Genomic DNA, 22907 nt, shown 5'->3' with positions numbered 1-22907 from the left:
AAACCCAGTTTTGCAGTGTCCACAATTATAACACCTAAAAAAATTTACACCTAATATTATAGAAAGTACTATGATAAAACAGACCGGACAAACGGAAGCCATAAAAAAATCACACTCTATATAATATAGTGACAGTTATTTATAATTGTGATAAACCTTATTTCCTATTTGGTATTTTTAGCTATTTAATAAATTCCGGAAACGCATATCGCAGATAACACGGGAAAAGTAGTGGGCAGAGCTAGTTGTTACAAACTAGGCGTCCTTTCAAACTGAACTTTATTTCGGCATGTCAATGACATTTCGTGTAGGTACTAGGCACCCACACTTTGCGTACTATGCAGACACAGGTGTACAGGTGTACATACTCGTAACCTACGCATTTGACTAAACCTTGGCGTTATAATGAAAATAATGTTTACTTTTAACCATACCTAATAATGAATCGGATTATTTACCGAAACGATTCCTCGATAATTTATTAGTGAGGAAGAAAAATAGTAACTGATATTTTTAAATTTGAATCGCGAACACTTTAAAGGATAGTAATAATCGAAAATGATTCTTGGAAGCAGTAGATATGCCATAGTATTGACACATTATACATTGGAATTCAAATTATACATTTTCAAGAACATTCAAAGGAAAGCTACCTTAAAACTCTGCAAAGTCTGCTTTATTAATAAAAAAAATCAAACGATTAAAATCAAACGCAATTGCTGATTACATTTCGTCAGATACATATATTAAAGTAAAGGGGAGTCAGACATATATTATATTTTCCTGTCCGGCTAAACAAATCTTTTTCCGAGCTCAAAATGATACAATGGGAATTTCGAGCGGGCAGGGAATTAAAATCAGGTGAAATCACGTATATAAAATGTCAAAATTAAATCGATTAAAACAATTATTGTCTACACCTAGTAAGATACGTATGTACAACTAGACAATTTTCCCGTCCGGCTTGACCAAACTCGTTTCGAGCGCAAGCAGAAACAATGGGAATTTCGAGCGGGCAGACATTGCAGCGAGCATCGGACTCGCAATAACATACGCACAATTTATGCGGCTCATTCAAAAGGCCCCTTCACAGCTTACTAGATTTATTGCCCTATTGGCTACAACTTGAAATTGAAATCTTAACATCTTATGCTAAAGAAACTTAAGAGATTTTTATTTTTTGATAGAACAAAGAATATTTATTTGAAATGAAGACTTAAAGCGAAGACCTGAATTATTAATCTTTCTTATCTTTACATTAAACATATTTGTTTTTTTTACACAAATAAATGCAATGGAAGTTTCTCTGCGGAAATTGTATTTTAAAATGCTTATGTCACAATATGCCTCTTATAATAGGAATCGTGGTAAATATATTTGTCAGTGCGCGATAATATTGAATTTCATAGATTTGAGCGCTGCATCACACACATAAATTTTTTCGTGCGTAGTTTTTCCTACCGGATCTTAAATTGACTGACTAATTCGGAAACCATACACAGAATTTCCTCGAAGAGAACCGCGGATGATGATTGTTCGTTTTTTTAATATGGAGATTTTTTAATAAGTTAAATAACTCTAAAGCAGATATCGTCGGCTAAATCATACCTACTGCATAATATGAATTTCATATTAACGTAAACTTAACGTTTCTCGCCGACGATAAAGCAAGTTTAACTGTTTTTAGCATCATACATATAAGTACAAATATTTATCAATACGGGAGCATAATCAAGCAATTTATAACGTTACGCTTAAAAGCTTGAAACGAAAAAAGCTCACGCCACGATACATTGCCGTATATAAAAGGAAATCATGCATTACCGGCACACCATCTGCGCAAAGTGCGGTGAGTTATTAATAAAAGATGTTTATCGTGCCTATATAATGGACCAAAAAATTATGAAACATTAATAATAACCGGCTCATATTTAACAAGAAACTAGCACTCCGTCCGAGACGCTGTCCGGATTTATGCGTATGAGTTTTCTCAACTACAATGTATTTCGTGGAAAAGAAAATTTATATGTACATCATGTTCTAAGTAATATATTGTTCTACAAATATCAAACTTAGCTTACGCTTTTGAATAAATAATTTGCTTTAAATGTCGCATCCTAAACACTGTCCCCGGAAATCCTAATCGGAAAAGCAAATCCTATCCCCGGAAAATTTATGACATTTAATGACAATCACATCAAAATCAGTCTAATCATTGTCACTATCTTTGATCTGCCAAAGGATAGATATATTAAAAAGATCCTGAATGTACGAACAGCTTCACAATTTTATAATTTAGACAATCATTTCGCGGAAAACATCGGCGTAACGTAATGTTATTCGGCCTTGCGGCGTCGACAATCCAATTATTATTTTTTTCGGAACCAACAATTACAGCACTATTATCTTATATGCCGTGGCACGGCGTGTTACAAAGATAAAGAGATTCCTTTACACCTCGACGGTTCATGTTTTTGTAACGCGAACCACCATTAATATGAATTATGAATATTACGGAAGAATAATCCTGGGAATTTAAAGGTCGCCCCATGTAAGGTGGTCGTTGCAGTGCGCGGGTTAGATGCAGATAAAACGGTCATAAAAATCACGCTCTCGGATCACAAAATATTACGCACTAGCCGACCAGTGCCCACTTCGTTGAGTGTTAATTATTTTTTTGAGATTCAATTATGTTGTGAGGACTAATAGAGAACAACATTTTTGATGATCATTATGTTCTGTCTGTACCGAACCGTATAGGCAGAGCACGCCGGGTAAAGCATCACACACATGCCATTATTATCTCTGAACATAAAGTTCAATCATAATAAAAAATAGTGTAGCTTTTTGACTGAATAAGAATTTTCATGATCGGTTCAGTATTTCCGACGATTAGCCCTTACAAACAAACAAACAAAGTTACAAACTTTACCTCTTTTAATATTAGTATAGATTAAAATACAATGTAAAAGTAACGCCATCGTAAAGAGAGTAATATATAAAACACGGTAATGGCGCAGTCGCCGTATAATAAAATCCAAATAAAACTCAAACTAAACTTAGCCCGTGCAAGTAGGAAAGGCATTAACGTAACGTTTATCGCCGACGTCTAGAGATTTCGTCTCTCATAGCTTCTGTATAGTTTACATACCTATAATAATTGCAATTTAATGTAATGGTCCGTAAATCGAGTAAACAGAAATTAACAGAATAACATATAAAACAGGTTTATACGCATATAGTGCTATAGGTACTATAGGTTTTTACTAGTAGCTTATGTAATCATGCATTTTTAAGTTCTCTGAGGGATAGAGTTGCGGTTACATTAAATGTGCAATAAATAGTTGATCCAAAATCACAATATGTCATTTATAATCGACCTATAAGAAAAATAGGTACTATAGTTCTTTTAAGTTTCATAATTTCTAATTCATAAACGTAATGTCTGCCTATCGATAGCGGTATGGCTCCACTAGAGCTCACTATTACTATGATGAATGATGATCATGAACTTTTTTACAATAAATTGTTCGTATTAAACTTTAATCTTATGTTTATCAATAATTATTATAAAGGTCGTAGATTGGTAAAATACATCAAATAGTTCACTCCTAACAAGAAAGTGTAACCAGCTGTGAGAAGTGAAATTGTTGCGTACATAAAGTTTTGCCACGTCTCCGTACTAAAATGTCCCTAAAATGTTAAAAATATTTATTTATTTATTACCCAAATTACGTAGTATTCGTTATTTATACGTACATTTTCTCTGCAAATATTTTTTATTTGTCAAGAATTAAAAAAATAACTGACAAATCAGCGTTTTGTGGCTTCATGCAATTTCAAGGCGGTAAACTATCTTTCTATTTTACTTATTAAAGATAAAAGTAATATAACATTTATTACGTGTATGGCAATTATCCTTAATACATAGATGTCCAATTATTCTGGTCACATACAGGTAAGTCTTTATTTTTAAAAATTTTAATACGTTTTTTAACTATTATGCAAGAATAACATTTGATTATAAATGTCATTTATTTTTTGTATAAATTTCTATATATATATGTATCTTTTATCCTTTAGCAATAAAGGTAAAAAATTAATGAAGTACCTACACAAAAACTTACATTTTGATGTTATAACAAAAAAATGTTTTATAATAGAATTTCCCCGTGTTTTAAAATGTTTTATTTAGCTTCAGTTTAATAAAAGTGTTCAAATTAACTTACCCATATATAACGGCGATTGTCTACTGCCGACGTTGTCGTCGACGTATGGTATACCGAGTGTGGCAATACCAGTTTGTCCAACACCCACAACCAGGAGACAGACGAAGAGCCACGGTATCACCACGGCGGTTATGGAGGAGCGGGTGGCGGTGCTCTGTACTTGGGACTCGTCACACATCGTGGTGTTCCCGTCGATCAAGCAAACCGGCGCGGCGCCGCCCCTGTTCGAGTCCAAGTGCACGTCCAGCAGTTGCGTGCCGTACAGTATGTGCGGCAACACGCAACCGATTATGCCCACGGCTAGCACCAACATCATACACGCTATCCACCTCGGCCGGTGCCCGCGGCCCGCCAGGTAAGTCAAAAATAACGCTGTGCATATCTGCCCTATCTCTGTCGCCGCCAACAACGTCCCCGTGGTCTTTGATTCCACTTTAAATAACTTCTCCACGGTTGTCGTTACGCTCACGAAGTATGTGAGGAACATGCCCTGCAGAACCCATCCCGATAGGAACACCAACATGAAAACTCTGGTAGAATGAAACGCGGAGCGGGGCACGGGCTCCTGCGGCGTGGGCAGCTTGCAGTCGAGGGAGCCATTATTGTTTCCAGTCGCTAATCGTTCCTGTTCCTCTGGAGTGGCTTCAACGCCTTTCATGGCGCCGTCCTCCGGTACGGGGTTGGTGGGCCCCGCCTCCCCGCCCGCTGAGACTGTAGTGACGGTGACAGCTCTGCAACAATAGAAACGTAAATTAAAATAGGCTTAACAATACTACTGCACATTTTTGTATGCATTTAAAATCACTAATTTAGCGAACTCACGTCATGATCGTGACCGCGGCTAACACTTAATACTAGACCACCCCTAATACTTGTGGAGGCGATAATTCGAGCGGAAACGGTGCGCACGCGAAGCTTCGCTGAACGCTTCCTGATAACGGAACCGGCACGGAATGTTGATCAACGATCGCGAAAACGAGGAGCGAGGTGGACACGCCGCGGGCGACTCGGGCGCATACTTTTGGGAGAGTGCTCAACGTATAGCGGCGGCTATGGTGAGGAGTGGAAGCTGCGTGCGCGCACACAGCCCGGCGCAAGGAGACTGCACCATGCAATTGCGGCCGCAGCGCACTGCACCCGCTGTGCCCGCCCCTCGGCTTCTCCCCACAGGGTTTTTATTGGCCGCCTATCCATTTTTTGTGCGGCACGCATTTACACACGATGAAAGCCGTCTGCACGCCGCCCTCCTCGGAAGATTCCCTCTCGCCTCGCCACTACGGAATGTCTTTGTCTCTTCGACGTCGCTTTTTAAGCTCGTCTTTATTTACATTTTACATACAATTCAAATACAGGCGGACGTGGAAAGTTTTTTTGATCTGGCTCTCTTTCAAACGCTCCATTCAAAGCGGAACGTGATTTCCTAAAAATACTTTTCGGTCACGAATAATTTATGAATGTAGAATACGAACGGCACCCAGATATCGATTATTAAATTGCAAGCGACTCGTTACGTACTTACGGACACAGAGGACGCAAACGCTAGATTCGCAATAACAACCACCGTGGAATATTAATGAGAGCTCCTCGTGCGGTTAACTGGACTTGCGAAACACAGCAGTGGAGGCCGATGACCACCGACGACACGGACGGCTCACGCCGGACTGCTCCCCATCGGCCAGTTCCCAAAGGTATGTTATTAACGATAACACTAATGGCCGTAGATTTAACCAACACAAATATTCACGAGATGAGTATTTTTTCACGACTGCCGATAAGTGGAATATATTGGTAACTGCATTCTGAGATAAGCACACATAACTTGTGCAACGGCCGGACTATCGTTGAATCCCTATCGCTCTAGTGATAACGGGACGCGACAAATAGGCAGACTACTTGTAAAGCAGGTTACTGGCCGAACAACCTTAAACAGAATGTCCTATTTGCGTTGGCGCACCATCAAACAAAATCTTAACACTAAAAACATTGGCAATTACTCAAATTAAACATAACATTAATATTCATGATCTTGAAATTTATCCTGTGGATACCGTGCAAAATGTTGCATTAAAAGCAAAATTACGATCGTGTTCTTCTGAATAATTGTATTTAAATTAACTTTCACTTTCCCTCTGCGGGACATAATTATGAAGACGCCAAGATTACTATACTTGAGCAGTCAGTAATAATTGACGTTTATAGCTTGGATAATGGTTGCAAATAAAAAGCAGTCATTTATATGTTATTGGCGTCACATAGCGCTGGACCCTTCCTTACCTTATGTGCTCTGTCCGTGAGGCAAGATCTAATTCGTGGGAATGTTGTCAGTTTCCAACCCAACAATCGCTACGACAATTTCGACGCTTCGAATACAATCACGGACAGTTTATTTCATCCGAGAAGGCGATTGAGTGGCAATGAATCATAAGACTCCGGCGTCAGAGGGCTTATTGGTACGAATTGAATAACTATCGTTTCGACACAACAACCATAAAAAGAAGTACATTTAAATTTAACGCTCGTGTAGACGAAATCGGATAACAAATTATACGTGTGGCAGGAAACAAGAAGATTGCTCAAGTCGCGTCATCACTTACGATTCAGTGACATTCCAAAATGAAGAAGGATCGAACGATCAAAAATAACTACACCGTCGACCCACATCAAAATTCGTCTGTTTGTCAGCATGAAAATACAAAAAGATACTGTTGGGACACAAATAAGTCTCGGCGTATTCGGGACAAACGTATGGACTCATACATACGTTTTGAAATTCATATCGGCTCCTGCGCACGTCATGAGGCTTTAAGACAAAACACACGGATAATAACTCTTGAATCGAATTCGACACAAAAAGATACGTTTTTTACACTCAAAGATTTCGGGAAAATGAACCGAAAAAAGATAAAACAGATGTCAGATCTTGCGTGTTAATAATAAGAACAAACCGATAATGCTTTTTGCTCTACAAAAACAAAACAATAATAACAATGAATCCTTTAATGAGCAAAAAGGAGAAAAGAACAGCAATCGCACCAGCACCTATACATTAAAACAACAAAACGGTTGCATTCTGAATAAATTATACTAAAGAAGTTAAATTAATTAACTATTTATCTCTATCGAACTTTTATGGGTTTTGTTTAATTATATATTTATTTATTGAATACAGTTTGCAATGAAGATTGCGCTAAAATAAACATGAGGGTATGTTTATATTTTAATTTTAAAATTTCTCCAGATTTTTAAATTTTTAATAGTATTCGGTATATAGTATTTATAGTATTTGTTGTTGGGGAAGATACTTATTGATAATATCTATTTATTGATTTTCGATAATAAATTTGTATTATGCTATATTTATACATCAGCCGCTTAAAATCTAAATTTAAGTTTGACATATAAACTATTAAAGCCAGCCAAGAGAGAGTTTTTCATTACTGAGGATTCCGTACTTATCAAATTATTGCCTTTAGTATTTGGTTCGGGATCCTTAGCGCGAACCGGACTCCGAACAAAGTTCGGAACGATGCGCTTTTAGTCCACATCATGCAATTCCATGTCACAAGACATTAAACATATGATATGACTTTATTTACTCACTAAACTTTACTATACAATACAAAAACAGATGTGTTATCTATAGAGAACCTATGAGCAATAGTGCAGAGTCCCACGTTAAAAGTACCTTTAACTCGTACGACACGACATTAAGTCATTACGACCCGATCACTCCTCTCACTCACTGGATGCAAATGACTGATATGACCGCATCAATTGTCACTTTGGAAAACATGTGAAGATGAACACTCTTAATAAATAACTCGAAAACAACTAGTGTGGCTCATTTATATTAATTTTAATTTTTTGTTTAGTGAGGATGATTTGGCTTCGTAAGCAAGATATGCTATTCTTGAACTATTTGATAATATATTTTAGTAATCAAGATACCGTTCTGAAGCAAACAAGCGTATTGGTTGCAGGTCGTAAAGATCGAAATTTAATCGTCAGTGTGAATATCTATCATTTTATAAGTGAGAAGACACGCGGTTAAGGCGAAGAGCAGGTATATACTGCCGATGACACCAAACTCGGATAACTTTCTTTACCAAAGCGACTATACCCACGCGTCAGTCGCAAGTCGTAAAGGTCAAAAGCTAAACTTCAGTGTGAACATCTATTATTGTATAAGTGAGAGGACACGCGGTCAAAGTAAGTAGCAGGTATTTACTGCCGACGACACCAAAATCCGATAACTTTCTTTACCAAAGCGACTATACCGGCGTAGCAGTCGCAACTCGTAAAGAGCAAACGCTAAACGTCAGCATGAACATCTATAATTGTATAAGTGAGACGACACGCGGTCAAAGTAAGTAGCAGATATTTACTGCCGACGACACCAAAATCCGATAACTTTCTTTACCAAAGCGACTATACCCGCGTGTAAGTCGCAAGTCGTAAAGATCAAACGCTAAACGTCAGCATGAACATCTATTATTGTATAAGTGAGAGGACACGCGGCCAAGGTGAGTAGCAGGTACCAAATACCAATGACATCAAAACCTAATAACTTTCTTTACCAAAGCGACTATAATCGTGTGGCATTCGCAAATCGTAAAGATGAAACAATAAACGTCAGTGTGAACGTCTATCATTCTATCAGTGAGAGGACATGCGGTCAAGATAGTAGCAGGGACGAAATACCGATTACACCAAAACCTAATAACTTTCTTTACCAAAGCGACTATACCCGCGTAGCAGTCGCAAGTCGTAAAGATCAAACGCTAAACGTCAGCATGAACATCTATTATTGTATAAGTGAGAGGACACGCGGTCAAGGTAAGTAGCAGATATTTACTGCCGACGACACCAAAACCTAATAACTTTCTTTACCAAAGCGACTATACCCGCGTAGCAGTCGCAAGTCGTAAAGATCAAACGCTAAACGTCAGCATGAACATCTATTATTGTATAAGTGAGAGGACACGCGGTCAAGGTAAGTAGCAGATATTTACTGCCGACGACACCAAAACCTAATAACTTTCTTTACCAAAGCGACTATACCCGCGTAGCAGTCGCAAGTCGTAAAGATCAAACGCTAAACGTCAGCATGAACATCTATTATTGTATAAGTGAGAGGACACGCGGTCAAGGTGAGTAGCAGGTATCTACTGCCGATGACACCGTGCCCTCGAGATTAATCGCTAATTTATATCCATCTTTATGTTGGTACTCCATTTGCAAACGACTTACGTGACGAAGACAAATAGCTTTTTTGAATTAAAAGTCGATTTGATGAGGCACTCGAGAACAATGCGTAATAATGTAATAATTGTAGAGTTTAATTATATTATTCTAATTTATTTTACCAAGTGCTAAAACACTTACACACACTTACAATTCGCATTGTAGCGGTTATAATTCATTACACTCAAAGTCAAGTAGTAATGGAAGTGATCCGAGCAGTGGACATAGAAAAGGTTGTAGCGAAATCCCATACTTAACATTACATAACATTTTATCTGTACTTCTAGAAATTACTTATTTGTGCTCGTAAATTATAATATTTTTTTTACGTTTTTGCGATTGTTTAAATTAGAAATGATTTTTTAGATCAAATTGTTTTAAAAACATTCGGAAAGTAAAAATCGCAACTTTATCCTTTATACATATAACAAATTACACGTTTGCACAATTTGTTTAACTCCACATATAAAGATAAAACTTTTAGCGTACCAATGCTCCACCATGATGATAGTAACTGAAAATTTTGAAAATCTAAACTCAAAACTGCACCATGCGCCTCCTCATCAATCAGATAAAGTTCATTGCTATCGACGCATCATTATTCCGGTGGCCGTTATATTAATGGGCGTACAAGCAATAAAGTTCAATTGCATTCCGCCAACGACATTATAAATTAACGGCGCGAGTTGCAGCTACCAACTTTTATGATCATTGGCAAAACCACTGGCTTTAGTGTCGCGAAAATGGATAACAATTAACATAGGCTACTCTATACTTTCTTGAATCTTCTGCTGTGTTCTATGCCAGTGTTTTTCAAAGTGTGAAAAAAACAGCGGCGGATTGCAAAACCTGTACATGGTGGTCGCGTTACCGTAGTTCAAAAAACACTTTTGCTAGGAAAAGGAAAAATAAAAAGACGATATGATGTGAACGGTGCATGCAATGCATACGCATTTCAAAAATTATGTGAACGGGGAACAGTAAAATGCCTTGCTCTCATCCTGTAAATATTGTAAGAAATGATTGCCGACAAAACAAACAAATGAAACAAATCGGTATTTAGGAAGTATAATTACGACAAAAACTGTCAGCGCAAGTTAAATTTAGCCGAGCCATTCACGAATCGGCTCATTAATATTTACTTTCAGCGGCGATTTAATTAATCAAAGACGCTAAAACGGGCGATGGTCTGTTTGACAGAGCGATAACCACATCGCTGAAATTATCGTCGGGCTGTCGTATCGATTACAAATATCATTTACGAGAGTAGTTTAACCAGTGATAGCGTAGTAGTCAAAACGCGGCCTCTCAATCGAGGGGTCCGAGATACAAAACCCGAGCAGATTTTTCAAAGTTATGTGCCTATTATGTATTGGTTATCACGTGATTTCACGGTGCAGCAAAACATCGCGAGAAACCGTACATACCTGAAAGATTACACAAAAAAAGGTTCTCAAAGAACCAATTCGCACTTGAACAGCGTGCTGGACTATGGCCCGATCCTTCTCAGTCTGAGAGTAGACCCGTGCCCAGCTGTGTGGCAGCGAAGGCTTGATGATGATGATGATGATGATTCACAACTCGTCTCGTTAATATTTACTTTCAGCGGCGATTTAATTAATCAAAGACGCTCAAACCGGCGATGGTGTGTTTGACAGAGCGATAACCACATCGCTGAAATTATCGTCGGGCTGTCGTATCGATTACAAATATCATTTACGAGAGTAGTTTAAGCAGTGATAGCGTAGTAGGTAGTCGAAACGCGGCCTCTCAATCGAGGGGTCCGAGATGCAAAACCCGGGCAGATTTTTCAGTTATGTGCGTATTATAAATTATTTATTACGTGATTTACCGGCGAAGGAAAACATCGCGAGAAACCCTGCATACCTGAAAGATGTCACAAAATTGTTGTCAAATGTATAAAAAGTCTACCAATACGCACTTGACCAGCGCATAGAACTATTATAGCCTTATTCTTCTCATTCTGAGCGGAGAACCGTGTTTAGCACTGGTACTGTGATGAACTGATGATGATGATGATGATGATGATTCACAACTCGTCTCGTTAATATTTACTTTCAGCGGTGATTTAATTAATCAAAGACACTAAAACCGGCGATGGGCTGTTTGACAGAGCGATAATCACATCGCTGAAATTATCGTCAGGCTGTCGTATCGATTACAAATATCATTTACAAGTGTAGTTTATATTTTTACAAGCTTTTATTTAGTTTCATTATTAATCAAAACTAGCTGTTCGCGGCTGTGGCGTTGGCTTTTGGATTTTGGACTTTGTTGTTACAATGTATGCGTAACTTTTACTTGAAACTTTTTATTTACTAGAAACGATTATAAAAGTAATCTCATGTAAGGTGATCATTTCCCCTCACGGACATTTGCCTGATCTGGGATCAAGCCAGGATGCGTAGGTATGTCAGACCGCATGATCACTCCGTGGATTGCCTCCGTGGATCCTGTCTATGTAATATTTACGTTCTAGAAAAACAAATTAAATTCACGCTTCTACCTATAAATTCAAAGTAACTGTTCTTTTGTCTTATTATTTATCTCATAATTTAAACTTTTACCAAAGTATAACCTCCTAATACATTATTTCGAAGAATTTATGACTGCACCCCTTTTAATTTCCACTGCTAGACACGAATCCCTCGCATAACTAGGAAAGCATTTATACTTAGAGGAGATATACACTCCACCAATATGCAATACAAATACTTCCCAGCTCCCACAACGCACTCAGGAGTCCAACTTAACGAACGTATTAATTAAGATTCAATTAGTATTTAAAATTCATATTCGGTACACAGTTCAGATACCTAGGAACGGGTTCCAGTAATTGCGATCGAACGTGTACTTAACGATCACGATTATTCAGAACTCACTAGTTATACCAGGACACGCTATTTCAGAATGAAAATGCAAGCAAATTTGATTTAGCAGAAGCAAGATAAAAATAAACCTTTGTAACGCAAACTGCTTCATTATGATGTTACATTGTACGCTAATTGTTGACTGACCTACGAATTGAAATCTTATGAGTAAGTCTTCATGGTTTTATAATCAAAAATATACTCTTAACACCATCTAACAACGTGTTATACATATTTAAGTTTTAAGGGTTTGGTACCGGGGACAAACATATACGAGATAGAGCATTGTGAAACACGGACAAACAGCGCAGGCTTAGTAATAGGCTACCGTTTTACCCTTTCGGTACGGAACCCTAAATAGCCCAAACCTAAAAAATCAATAAGCCAAAAAAAAAAACAACCTACAATAAATTCGAATCGACCGTCAGCAATTTAAAATTTAATCTTTCAATTTACAACTCTTGGACATCACAAATACTTTCTTCGTGCACTAAGGACTAAGAATTACTTAAATGCCTAATACAGTAATGTATGCGAGGACCGCAGACGATCACAAATCAACTTTGATTGGCTGGAATCCTGGGCTAACTGCGATTGATGCAATAAAAATATGCAACTTGCAGACGTTGCTATATATAAATCTTAAGTCGAATGCTTTGAATGGTTATTTTTTTTAAAGTCGCAGTAAACGAGTATGCAATCCACCTGACGGTAAGCGCTGCTGTTCATAGAAAATTACTCAAAAATAGTAATCCTACCTGAGGTCTATTAGAAGTATAACAGTCCCTAAAACAAAGTATTTGTTGCCTGGAGATCGATATTTAATGATATGATAAGACCGCCAATTGGACCTTTGATTATTTTTAAAATTTTGTATTTGTTACTATTAATTTGGTGTAAAATAAAGAGTTTTGTATTGTATTGCACATTTTATATTATGATACCTTATACCCTTAACACCTGGATATCCTGTGCTATCAGGGGTCCGTCATAGATCACAGCCGTTTATATATAACAGGGGCCACGAAACATAAAATTAAATGCATGCTTATTGAAAGTGACGGCTTTCAAAAGATCTTTTAGGCAACTCTATATATTGTAAGTAATACAATGTAACTTGAAATTACAACTTGTTTACACTACTAACTAATTTCTCAGGCAGTCAGTCAAAATCAAATCAAACTATTGCAAAATCGGACTGTCGCAATGTTAATCAACCGCAGTCGACAAAGCTTAGCCCTTGCTCGCGTGATCACGAATTAATTTGCAAATCAAATTCCAATTAATGCTGCACGCGTTCTTAAAGAGACGAATTGACAAACGCGACTTGCACTGCACTGTAGGGTTGGCAGCTAGTTAGTCACGACGATAAAATATATTTTAATTCGATACTGCCAGTAATTTAATAGTTTCTTCGTTGTAGGCGACGCCAATAGGCGACGCCGACGGTAGCTAACCTACCCTCCTGAAGATTCAAAAATCGTGGCATAAATTTTCGATGTAATTTGCGTTCACAAATATACTTTTATGTGTAATTTAAGGGTGATGAAAAAACAAGAACTCTATATACCCCAGGGCCCAGGATATCTCTAAAATATTTGAAAAGTTCGTAAATTTACACACACATTGGCACATTTGGCCAATCTGGTCAATTATGGACTAAACTTTTCACACGCCCATATACAGTAAAACGTTGCGAGCATGTACGCTTTATAAATATAAGAGACTAAAACTAGTCTACCATGTTTGGATTTGTCGACAAGAGACCATGACCTGTAATTGCCATATCGCATTTGGTTTTTACTTAAAACGCTATCACTATGCCAGCCCTACTAGTCCAGACTACCCTTCGTTCAGATCCGTGTCGAGCTGCTGTTGTCCTCGCTGGTCGTGATTCAGAAACGAACACTACATAAACTAACGTAAAGCTATTTAAACCTAAGGCACACTGAGATAATTTACACAAAGAACATAAAAAAATCTTAATAAATTAATTTACTTATTTATAAAACGGTTGAAAATTTTCGCGTATCGATTTTGAATGCCATTTCAATTTAATTTGCAGTTATCGACCAGTTTTATTTTTAATATCATTCGGCTGGCCATAAATTTAATGTTGTAAATAAACAAATAAATTATTAATCAAAGGATCAATAGTAACTACCAGCAGATGTTTGGAGTGCATTTAATCAGTACGCTGGTAATACCCACATAAATATATGTATACAACACAGAAGCACGTCGAGATAACGGAGTGATTTATCTCGTTTGATAACTATGCGAGTGATTACTTAGCGAAAACAGCTCCAACTCACACTCGATGTAACCTTAACCGCTTTTTTTTTTATAATATAAGAGTAGCAGACGAGCATGCAGTCCACCTGATGGTAAGTGGCTACTGCCGCCCATGGACATCTTTAATCAACCCCAGATAGGATTAGGTATTCCTACCTGAGGTCACCCACAGATGCGCTGCTACCCCTGAGGACTAAGCTGGAACGCCTCGGAAAAGTCTGTCTCCCTTACCACACCCTTCAAACCGGAACTCAGCAGCGCCTAACACTGCTGTTATTAGGTAGAAATAGGTGTGGCGGTAGTGCCGCCGGAGTCGAACCACAAAGGGTTCTACCACCTTAAGCTTTAATTAACTCATAGACGACTTCGCTTAAATAAAAGTAATCATTGTTTTTATACTTCGAAAACCATAAATTGAAACAAAATATACACTATGTCTTACAAGTCCCGCGAAACCCAAATAAATTTAAACATTAACACAAAATAAGAATCTATAGGCAATAAAACGTATCGAATTGGTATCGAAACTTATTAAGTGAGAAAAAGAGATAAATAAAGGATTGCGATTAAAGCGAATAATTTATAAAGGGGCGGTTGTGTGAATAAATCTTTGGAGAGGTGGGCACACATAAAGCAGCATCTGACAGGAGACGCCCTGCGGTGTCCTGAGCTGATGGAAGATACACAAACGGCAACTGAATTCCTCGTTGCAACATAAGGACGAAATGGCAATGCGTTTGGCGTTAGTCCAAAAAGAAAGTCGCAAGAAACCTAAGCAACAAGAACTTGTGCCAAAACTTGCGATTGGTTTCTTTTTAACAACCTTTTTAGGGTTCCCTATCAAAATGGTAAAACGGAACCCAATAAGGTATAGTACTAATAACTAAGCATTCCTCTGTCCTTCTGTCACAGGGCTCTCTGTAAACTCTTGAATCGTAATTGATAAACACTTAAAAATGCTTGAAAATAAATGGGTCGTCATACAAAATACTGCTATTTATTGAACCGTACTAGTTAGTCAGTTTATCTCAATGTATTTATTTGTATGGCTGCAATGCCTGCACTGATAAAAAAAAAACTAAAAACAAATGAAAATTTGCTGCTACGAAACCCTCCTTATCCTTCGTTCGACTCATCCTTGCCAATTATTATAGTGTACCAACACTCATTAAACCTTTGATATTAACTGGACATAATATAATTTCCTTCACCTGCCGACCGACTTGCGCAACGTGACATAACCGTTCCTTGACATTGTTGATCTCATACGCGATGCGTGCCAAAGTCGTTACAATACTGGTAGCTGTGTCTATCTAACGATGAATGCCTGAAGCGATAAGAACATGAACAACACATTCCCTTTTAACTCATTTCGACCCTTGGTCTACTTATACAAAGTCATTTAGTTGCTAGATAAAGTTGTCAATCCTTTTATTCATTTGACCTTTTTCGTGACAATCATTATTCTAGAACATATCTTCAGTCCACACATAGTTCTAAAAAAAACAAGCATGTTTGACCAAATTAAATATTCGATGAAGTGTTATGAAACGCGAAATGTATCCTAGATGAATCAATGGAAAACTACAAGATCGGACGCACTGGATCGTTCCTGACAAGGTCGTACAAATCACAAGTACTACCAATTTGACACCACTCACCTCCAGTTATTGAACAAAGTGGAACGTGTAAATGAAGAAGCGATACGCCACCCTGCAACCGTTTAACAAGCCTCACCAATGATGAAACAGATGTGATGTTTGAAGGTAATATTCATTCAAATTTAATAAATCATACGCGAGATAAACTGTCGCGTTTATTTTAAAGCCACTGTAGGCATCCACTATTCCAGTATCATGTGCAATACATCATCGACTTTTGACGTTCCGATCGATCGACCCGATTTCGTTATTCAGGTCACGCTGGCTACTACTAGAGCCGATCGAATTTGCAAATCGAGTCTGAGCATCTAATTAATTATTATGTCCACATAAATATACTTTGGGTATCCTATCCGTTGCTAAATCTGTCGTCGAAACCAAATGAATGCTAGATGGAAATTAATCACCCGAAACCTACCGGTTGTAAGACTGGGCGTGAAATGAGATGTGAAAGTGATATGACAACAATCATGAAATTCGGTTCAAAGGGGCGGAGTAATAATAATACAGTCGTATCAGAAACGCCTCCGGACTGCGGACTGTGGGATTTGCATACAACGATTGCCTGAATTCGCATGGAGAAATCTCGACACACAACTTTTTAAGAGTCCACGAGCATTGTATGGTTAAACAGAGTTGTTTCCAATTTTGTTTGGATAAGCTCAATATTTTAGGGTCAACGTACGGATGTTTCGAGACGTGAAATCGATAACCACGCTGAGGTTATGTGCTTCGATGTAATTTGGAACTAGGAGTTACGCCGCACAAAATTTGCTTCTAATTCTCTTAGCTATTTATTCATGTGAAGATGATTTTGATTTATTTTCTTTTTTTTTAATTAATGTCATCAATCCCTTTCAATCACAGCAATATTCAAATTCAACTTCACATTTACAATCATTTACATCATGTAAATGACTGGTTTAACTTTGTGGAAAAGTCTTAATAAAATTATAGTAAAGTTACTAGGAGGTAAGTAACACGACGCATTATTGTCACAAACATCACACGAAATTATGCAAAGTTATCGCCGCACATGCAGCACAAGAAATAATTTAAGGAACTGATGAAAGTAAACAAAAAGTGATAGTTGGATACCGATGACTTCCGACAGGTGTGATAAAAATAAATAAAAGCTGACTTTGAAGTATACTCGTTGTGCTAATGGACACAGCTACACGGATACGTCGCGTTAAGATAAACAAAGTGCTTACACCTCACAGGATATTGGTTCCATGCAAAGACATTCAAATATTATGTACTCAATCTCTTTGGCGCCATATTACTCTTGAAATATAATCAACCTGTGGAACTTTTAAGTGACGACAATAATGAAAGAATACAATAATAATAGAAACGAAGACCGTTTTGTAAACGTATCTATCAAACATTGTTTTCAAGTTATTCCTCTATAAAAATCAAGCTCTGAAAATCGTCAACGACAAACTCTTATCACTAGACCTCGAGAATAACATGTCACTAATGGCACCATTAACAAATACGAAATAAAAGCTCTTGAAGACTTTTATCAGATCCATTGAGAAACATACGAAAATGTATGAAGACTTGTCACCATGTGATATAAAAGATGTGATCTTCTCGGAAGAAAAGGTGAGGTCTCGTAAGTGTTGTTTTACTTTGGTTACCAAACAAAGGTCTGGTAGTAAGAACGACTGAAGAGGAAAATAAAGGATTCGCGCAAACACACTCATAAGCTTAAAGGCGGCGGTGACTAACAAAGCTTGTGTTCGCAATAATGTACCTGTCTTTTGAGAACATATTTTTCATACTCTCAAGCTTTAGCGAATATTTTTTATCCCAACAGGATGAGTAACAACGTATAGTCCGCGTAAAACTACTAGTCCGCTCTGAATATAGAAATGAATCGCGTCGCCATAGTAAATTGTATGACTACACCTGGTCGCAACAACTTCAGAGCAGACTAACATTTAGGCGCGGACTATAACAGTATGATAATGAAACATAGCTGAAAAAAGTAAGCAAATAAATGGTTGAAACTCTGTTTATGTTACACTGATAAACACTAGACTCAACCTTGATAAAGCAAAATGAACTATTCTGCAATAAGAAAATTTGAACCCAACAGTTTACAGAATGCAATGAGTCAATATCATCATTAAATAAAAATGTTCAACTTTCATTCCAGACACTCCCTCAAATTCAAAATGGCATTAAGTACCATCAATCATATTTGATTTGCTTATCTCTTCTTAAAAGCATTACTTTGCAAAATACACCACGACGCATTTTATGATTATTATCAAATTCAATTAGAATATGACCTTTCCTGGTCATTTCAAGACGTATTATGGAAGTGAACTTTGTCCTTACAAAATAAGGATTTAAGTTACATTGATAAATAGATTACATCATACATTTGACACTTAATTATTATTCATAGTATATCTCGCGGAATAAATAACTATATTATAGATAGAAGACAAAATTACGTAGTTAATGTAAACCGAACTCAGACAAAATAATTATATACGGAACGATACCAATTTGGTAAAACCAGGTAATCATGTGGTGAGATAATCAAATTGTGTCTTATTCTAATGTTGTATTCGGCAAGTAGATAGAAGAGAATTGTAGAGTATTTTTAAAGAGGCTTTAATGAAAGTCATGTACAAATGGACGTGCCATCGAAACCAAAAAGATTGAACATGACGAGGATATGTTATTTAGTTGAGGTGTACTGCTAGCATCCAGATTCATAATGAAATCAGCTAATACGAATTAAAAGTTGCACAAATATTTGGACTTTCAGCTCAATCAGTTAGGTAGTAGTTGTTAAAAATTTAATTGCACCATTAAACCCATATACAATAACAGCAGGAGAATAAAAAGCTTTTAAATGTACAAGAAAAAAGGCGACCCAAAACATGAGACTTATAGGCTGTTCTAACCTTACTGTAAGCAAATTGTCTCACATCTGTAAGGTCGTTATCGCCTGGAGACAAAATTTCAAATACTTTCCATTCGCCGACTCCGGGGTTATCTTCGGATCACGAATCAACGAACCCGTTTGGACGGACATTTCACTGGCAAGGTCAATAATAAGCGACCAAACGTGCCGCCTTGAGCAAATGCACGAATCACACGTACATAGTTATGATAGCTCGTTGAAACTAAATAGAATTTGACATGTCTAAATTTAAAATTTGATTGATCGTTCCATTTCTCATTACTCCTTGCTCAGGCTTTTTATGTCATTTTAAAGGACATAATTCAATAGTTGATTGAGAAGTAATTGTGTATTATTGTATCAATTATTTTTATTATTACAAGTAGGTATTTTTCGCATTCAATCATATCTACTTAAATAGGTACATATATATTCAAAGCACGTACACGATGAAAACGAAATAAAATGAATAATTTTCTGAGTAGACTACTCGAAAATATTTTTCTTGATACATTTGCCAATAATTACACAGTGTATTAAACAGTAATATTTATATTTAAATTTACGAACGGTACATCGCAATTCACATATAGTTTTGATCACCATATTAACTAATATTTTCTTGAAACCGCAAATCTGCTTAACGGCAAATTGTATAAAGAAAAGTTCATATTTTTTGTAAGTGACGATATTGTTAAAGACATAAATAGGCCGTGATAATGAAATAAATGGTGATAAGTAATCTTAAATTTCACAACTTATAAACATGCGTTATCTTCATAATATTATAATATTTTTTGTTTGGAGTTCTTAACAATACATTATAAACAAACTATGTGAACGCTACATCGTGTTGCTAAGGAGGTAAAGAAATAATTATATGTAACTGTGGCAGAATCTAGCTATAAGAGTCGTAACTATCGCAGGATGATTATACACTGTACACGAGAGTAATATAACTCCAGAGTACTCCAGATATTGATGTGGTCACTAAAAGGTGTATCAGGAACATAAGTGCTTGTTGCATTCCAATCAGGACTTTACAATCAAAAGAAGAAGTTAAATTACTATTTAAAATAAACGAGAAAGCAAAAGTATTTCAAGATTGGAAGTACAGACTTAAATGGAAGATATCTCCATTACTCATCTCAATGAAGCAACAGACGCTGTTACACGAGATATTTAAGATACTCTTACGAAAGCAATAAAGAGTCACAAGAAGCCGCAAACTAAGCTGCAAGTAATGATATATACTTTCCTAGAATCCGAGCCCTTTTCATCTACATCCATAATTAACATCAGTAAAAACAGTCAATGCTCAAGCCGAGGACAAAACCTGGTACTCATTACACGAGCGACACAAAACAACTGGTGTGCGGCACAATTACGTGTAAAAAAAAACAAACAACTTGCTATCTAGTCAATAAACTAACCGTGTTCATTTACACTTGATATAAATGTTTTTTATGAAGTAACAAACGAGCTTGCAGTCCAACTTTTTATTTTATTTAAAGTACTCGTAGCAAAGGAACTAGCGGGCCATCTGACAGTAAGTGGTTACTGCCACCGATGGTCGTAGGTATTCAACCTCAAATAGGATTGTCATACTTAGGAAGTAAATGAAACGATTTTAAAACATAAAGAATAAATAATTCTGTCGTTGGCACCAATACTATAGATCTCTGCAAATACGATGTCGATCTACCATATGCTTCTATGAGAACTGTATTGGTGTCAAGACATTGTGCATAACATTAGTTTTTGCAAGGATTTAATTATAGGGTCGTTTTCTTAAATCTTACATTCAGAAAATTTTCGAAGTTTAATCTTAAAGGCTTGTTAATGCTACTTCACCCGCAGTTGTACTCCCCATCAACAAGGTACATATATTTAACCTTTACATAAAATGACACAAATCAGCTACATTGTCATACGATTTACTTCTAATAACACCCAATAAAGTGTTTAATACTAAGTAATAATTATAGCACCGATTCGGTTCATAAGCAGTAAAGACGTGACCCAAATAACGCTTAAAAATCCTTGTATACCATTTGTGGTATGTCCACTTTGGCATTAAGGTTTTGGCGTTAGGCATTAATCTTAACGATCAAACTATGTATAAGCTCGGTAAATAGTTTCGTTATCTGCACAAAAATGCTTTTAGTAATGCAGTGGCTAATGACAACCATAACGTAGATATAGAGAACCGAGAACGTTAACCGAAATTACACAACCGTGTCTCCCTAATACGGAAGGTAAATGCAACAGCCATTCAATACCTACTAAATTGATATCTCTAGATTTGAACCAACATTTTTGCTATCTATAAGCTATCTAAACGTGTAATAATGTTCGTGGACTTTGCATGAGACCATCTCACATAAAATGAATAATTTAATGCCATAATTGACCCACCATTTTTCTTAAATTTTGAACTATTAAACAATGATACACATCAAAGAATGAAAAATAGCAATGCAAAAAATGGTATTAATTTCTAGTAGCTATGTCGAAGAACTAAAAATATATTTTTCATTAAAACTGACGAGAATTCCGGACAATTACTACGAGACGGAGCACCCGGCCGGCGACATTTAGCCTTATCTACATAAAAATGATTTATCTGACGATCAATATTATCACACAACACTGTCAGTTATAATATATCATAGCAATTGAAGCGTTTATCATGTAAAATGATATAGAGAATCCTTCACAAAAAGACAAGACGCATTTTTACCCCTCAAGTACAAGTTTATTTACGATGACAGGAAATTATTGAATCGGATTTCATTGTGGTTTCGTTCTCTTCACTTACTCGTTGATGATATTTATTTAATAGTACATCGTATTCTTCGGTTTCGTGTTCGCAATCATTATTTTTTTAAGATGCATCACTGTAATAACCTACGAACATTGTTGCTATTACGGCTGTACATGAATGTAATTTGTGACAGCGGCATGAACGTCATTAAAGCTTACTAGGTCGTTGGTTACTTCAACTAAAATATCGCAATAAATAGTGACGAGGTGTTTCAGTACACAATCGCTTGATATTCTTTGAATAGAACACCCAAAAAAATCGGGGCATAGGTATATTTTTTGCTAAACAATCACCGCGTGAATGGCACCGTAGTGGTACTATTTAATGTGACTACAGTCGTGTAATCTCTATACATGAAAAAAGGCCAGCCTACACCGGCCATGAACCACGAACCGATTCCGGAACCAAGAAAAAAGAGCAACTAACAAAATAGCTGTTACTCGACCCACATTAGTAACCTCGTTGGGGCGAAATCGCAATGTAATTTCGCGACTTACATTTTTCGGAACACTTTTACTTTGGCCCCGGAGCGGCTACAGTTGGTTTCGGTGATGACACAAATTTCTCTTTCGATAACTTGTTCGCTTAAGTCAAGAACTGTAAAGAACTCAATTGAAAGCCCTACAATTCAAAGTTAATCCACTTTAGAGGAGGGCAAAAAGTTCAAGTGCAACACATGATGCTCTTGAAGTGAAGATAATATTTTCTTTACAAATTTACTTACAAAGGAAAGGCTTTCTCTGAATATCGTTAAACATTTAAATATTTTGGTAACAAACCAATACCATGAATGTTTAACTCAGGTAATGTTGGAATTTTTAAATATTTAAC

At 36.7% G+C, this 22907-nt stretch overlaps 1 protein-coding gene across 3 annotated transcripts in view; it reads right to left on the bottom strand.

Annotated features, from left to right (window-relative positions):
• LOC140755592 (solute carrier organic anion transporter family member 74D) overlaps positions 1-22907 on the bottom strand; it is a 77399-nt gene that overhangs the window by 28752 nt on the left and 25740 nt on the right. For 2 of the 3 annotated variants that reach the window (XM_073090887.1, XM_073090895.1), the window contains exon 2: positions 4230-4960. In XM_073090887.1, the coding sequence (XP_072946988.1) occupies positions 4230-4887 (658 nt within the window). In that variant the 5' untranslated portion in view covers positions 4888-4960. Of the gene's footprint in view, positions 1-4229; positions 4961-5051; positions 5347-22907 lie in introns of those variants that run through there. The other variant, XM_073090878.1, reaches the window with a different exon arrangement.

The sequence above is a fragment of the Epargyreus clarus genome, unplaced genomic scaffold (assembly GCF_041222505.1).
Source record: "Epargyreus clarus isolate Ecla_fem2 unplaced genomic scaffold, WU_Ecla_fem_2.2 ptg000003l, whole genome shotgun sequence".
Lineage (NCBI taxonomy): Eukaryota > Metazoa > Arthropoda > Insecta > Lepidoptera > Hesperiidae > Epargyreus > Epargyreus clarus.
The sequence above is the reverse complement of the archived record's forward strand: the minus strand, read 5'-3'. Positions and strand labels throughout refer to the sequence as shown.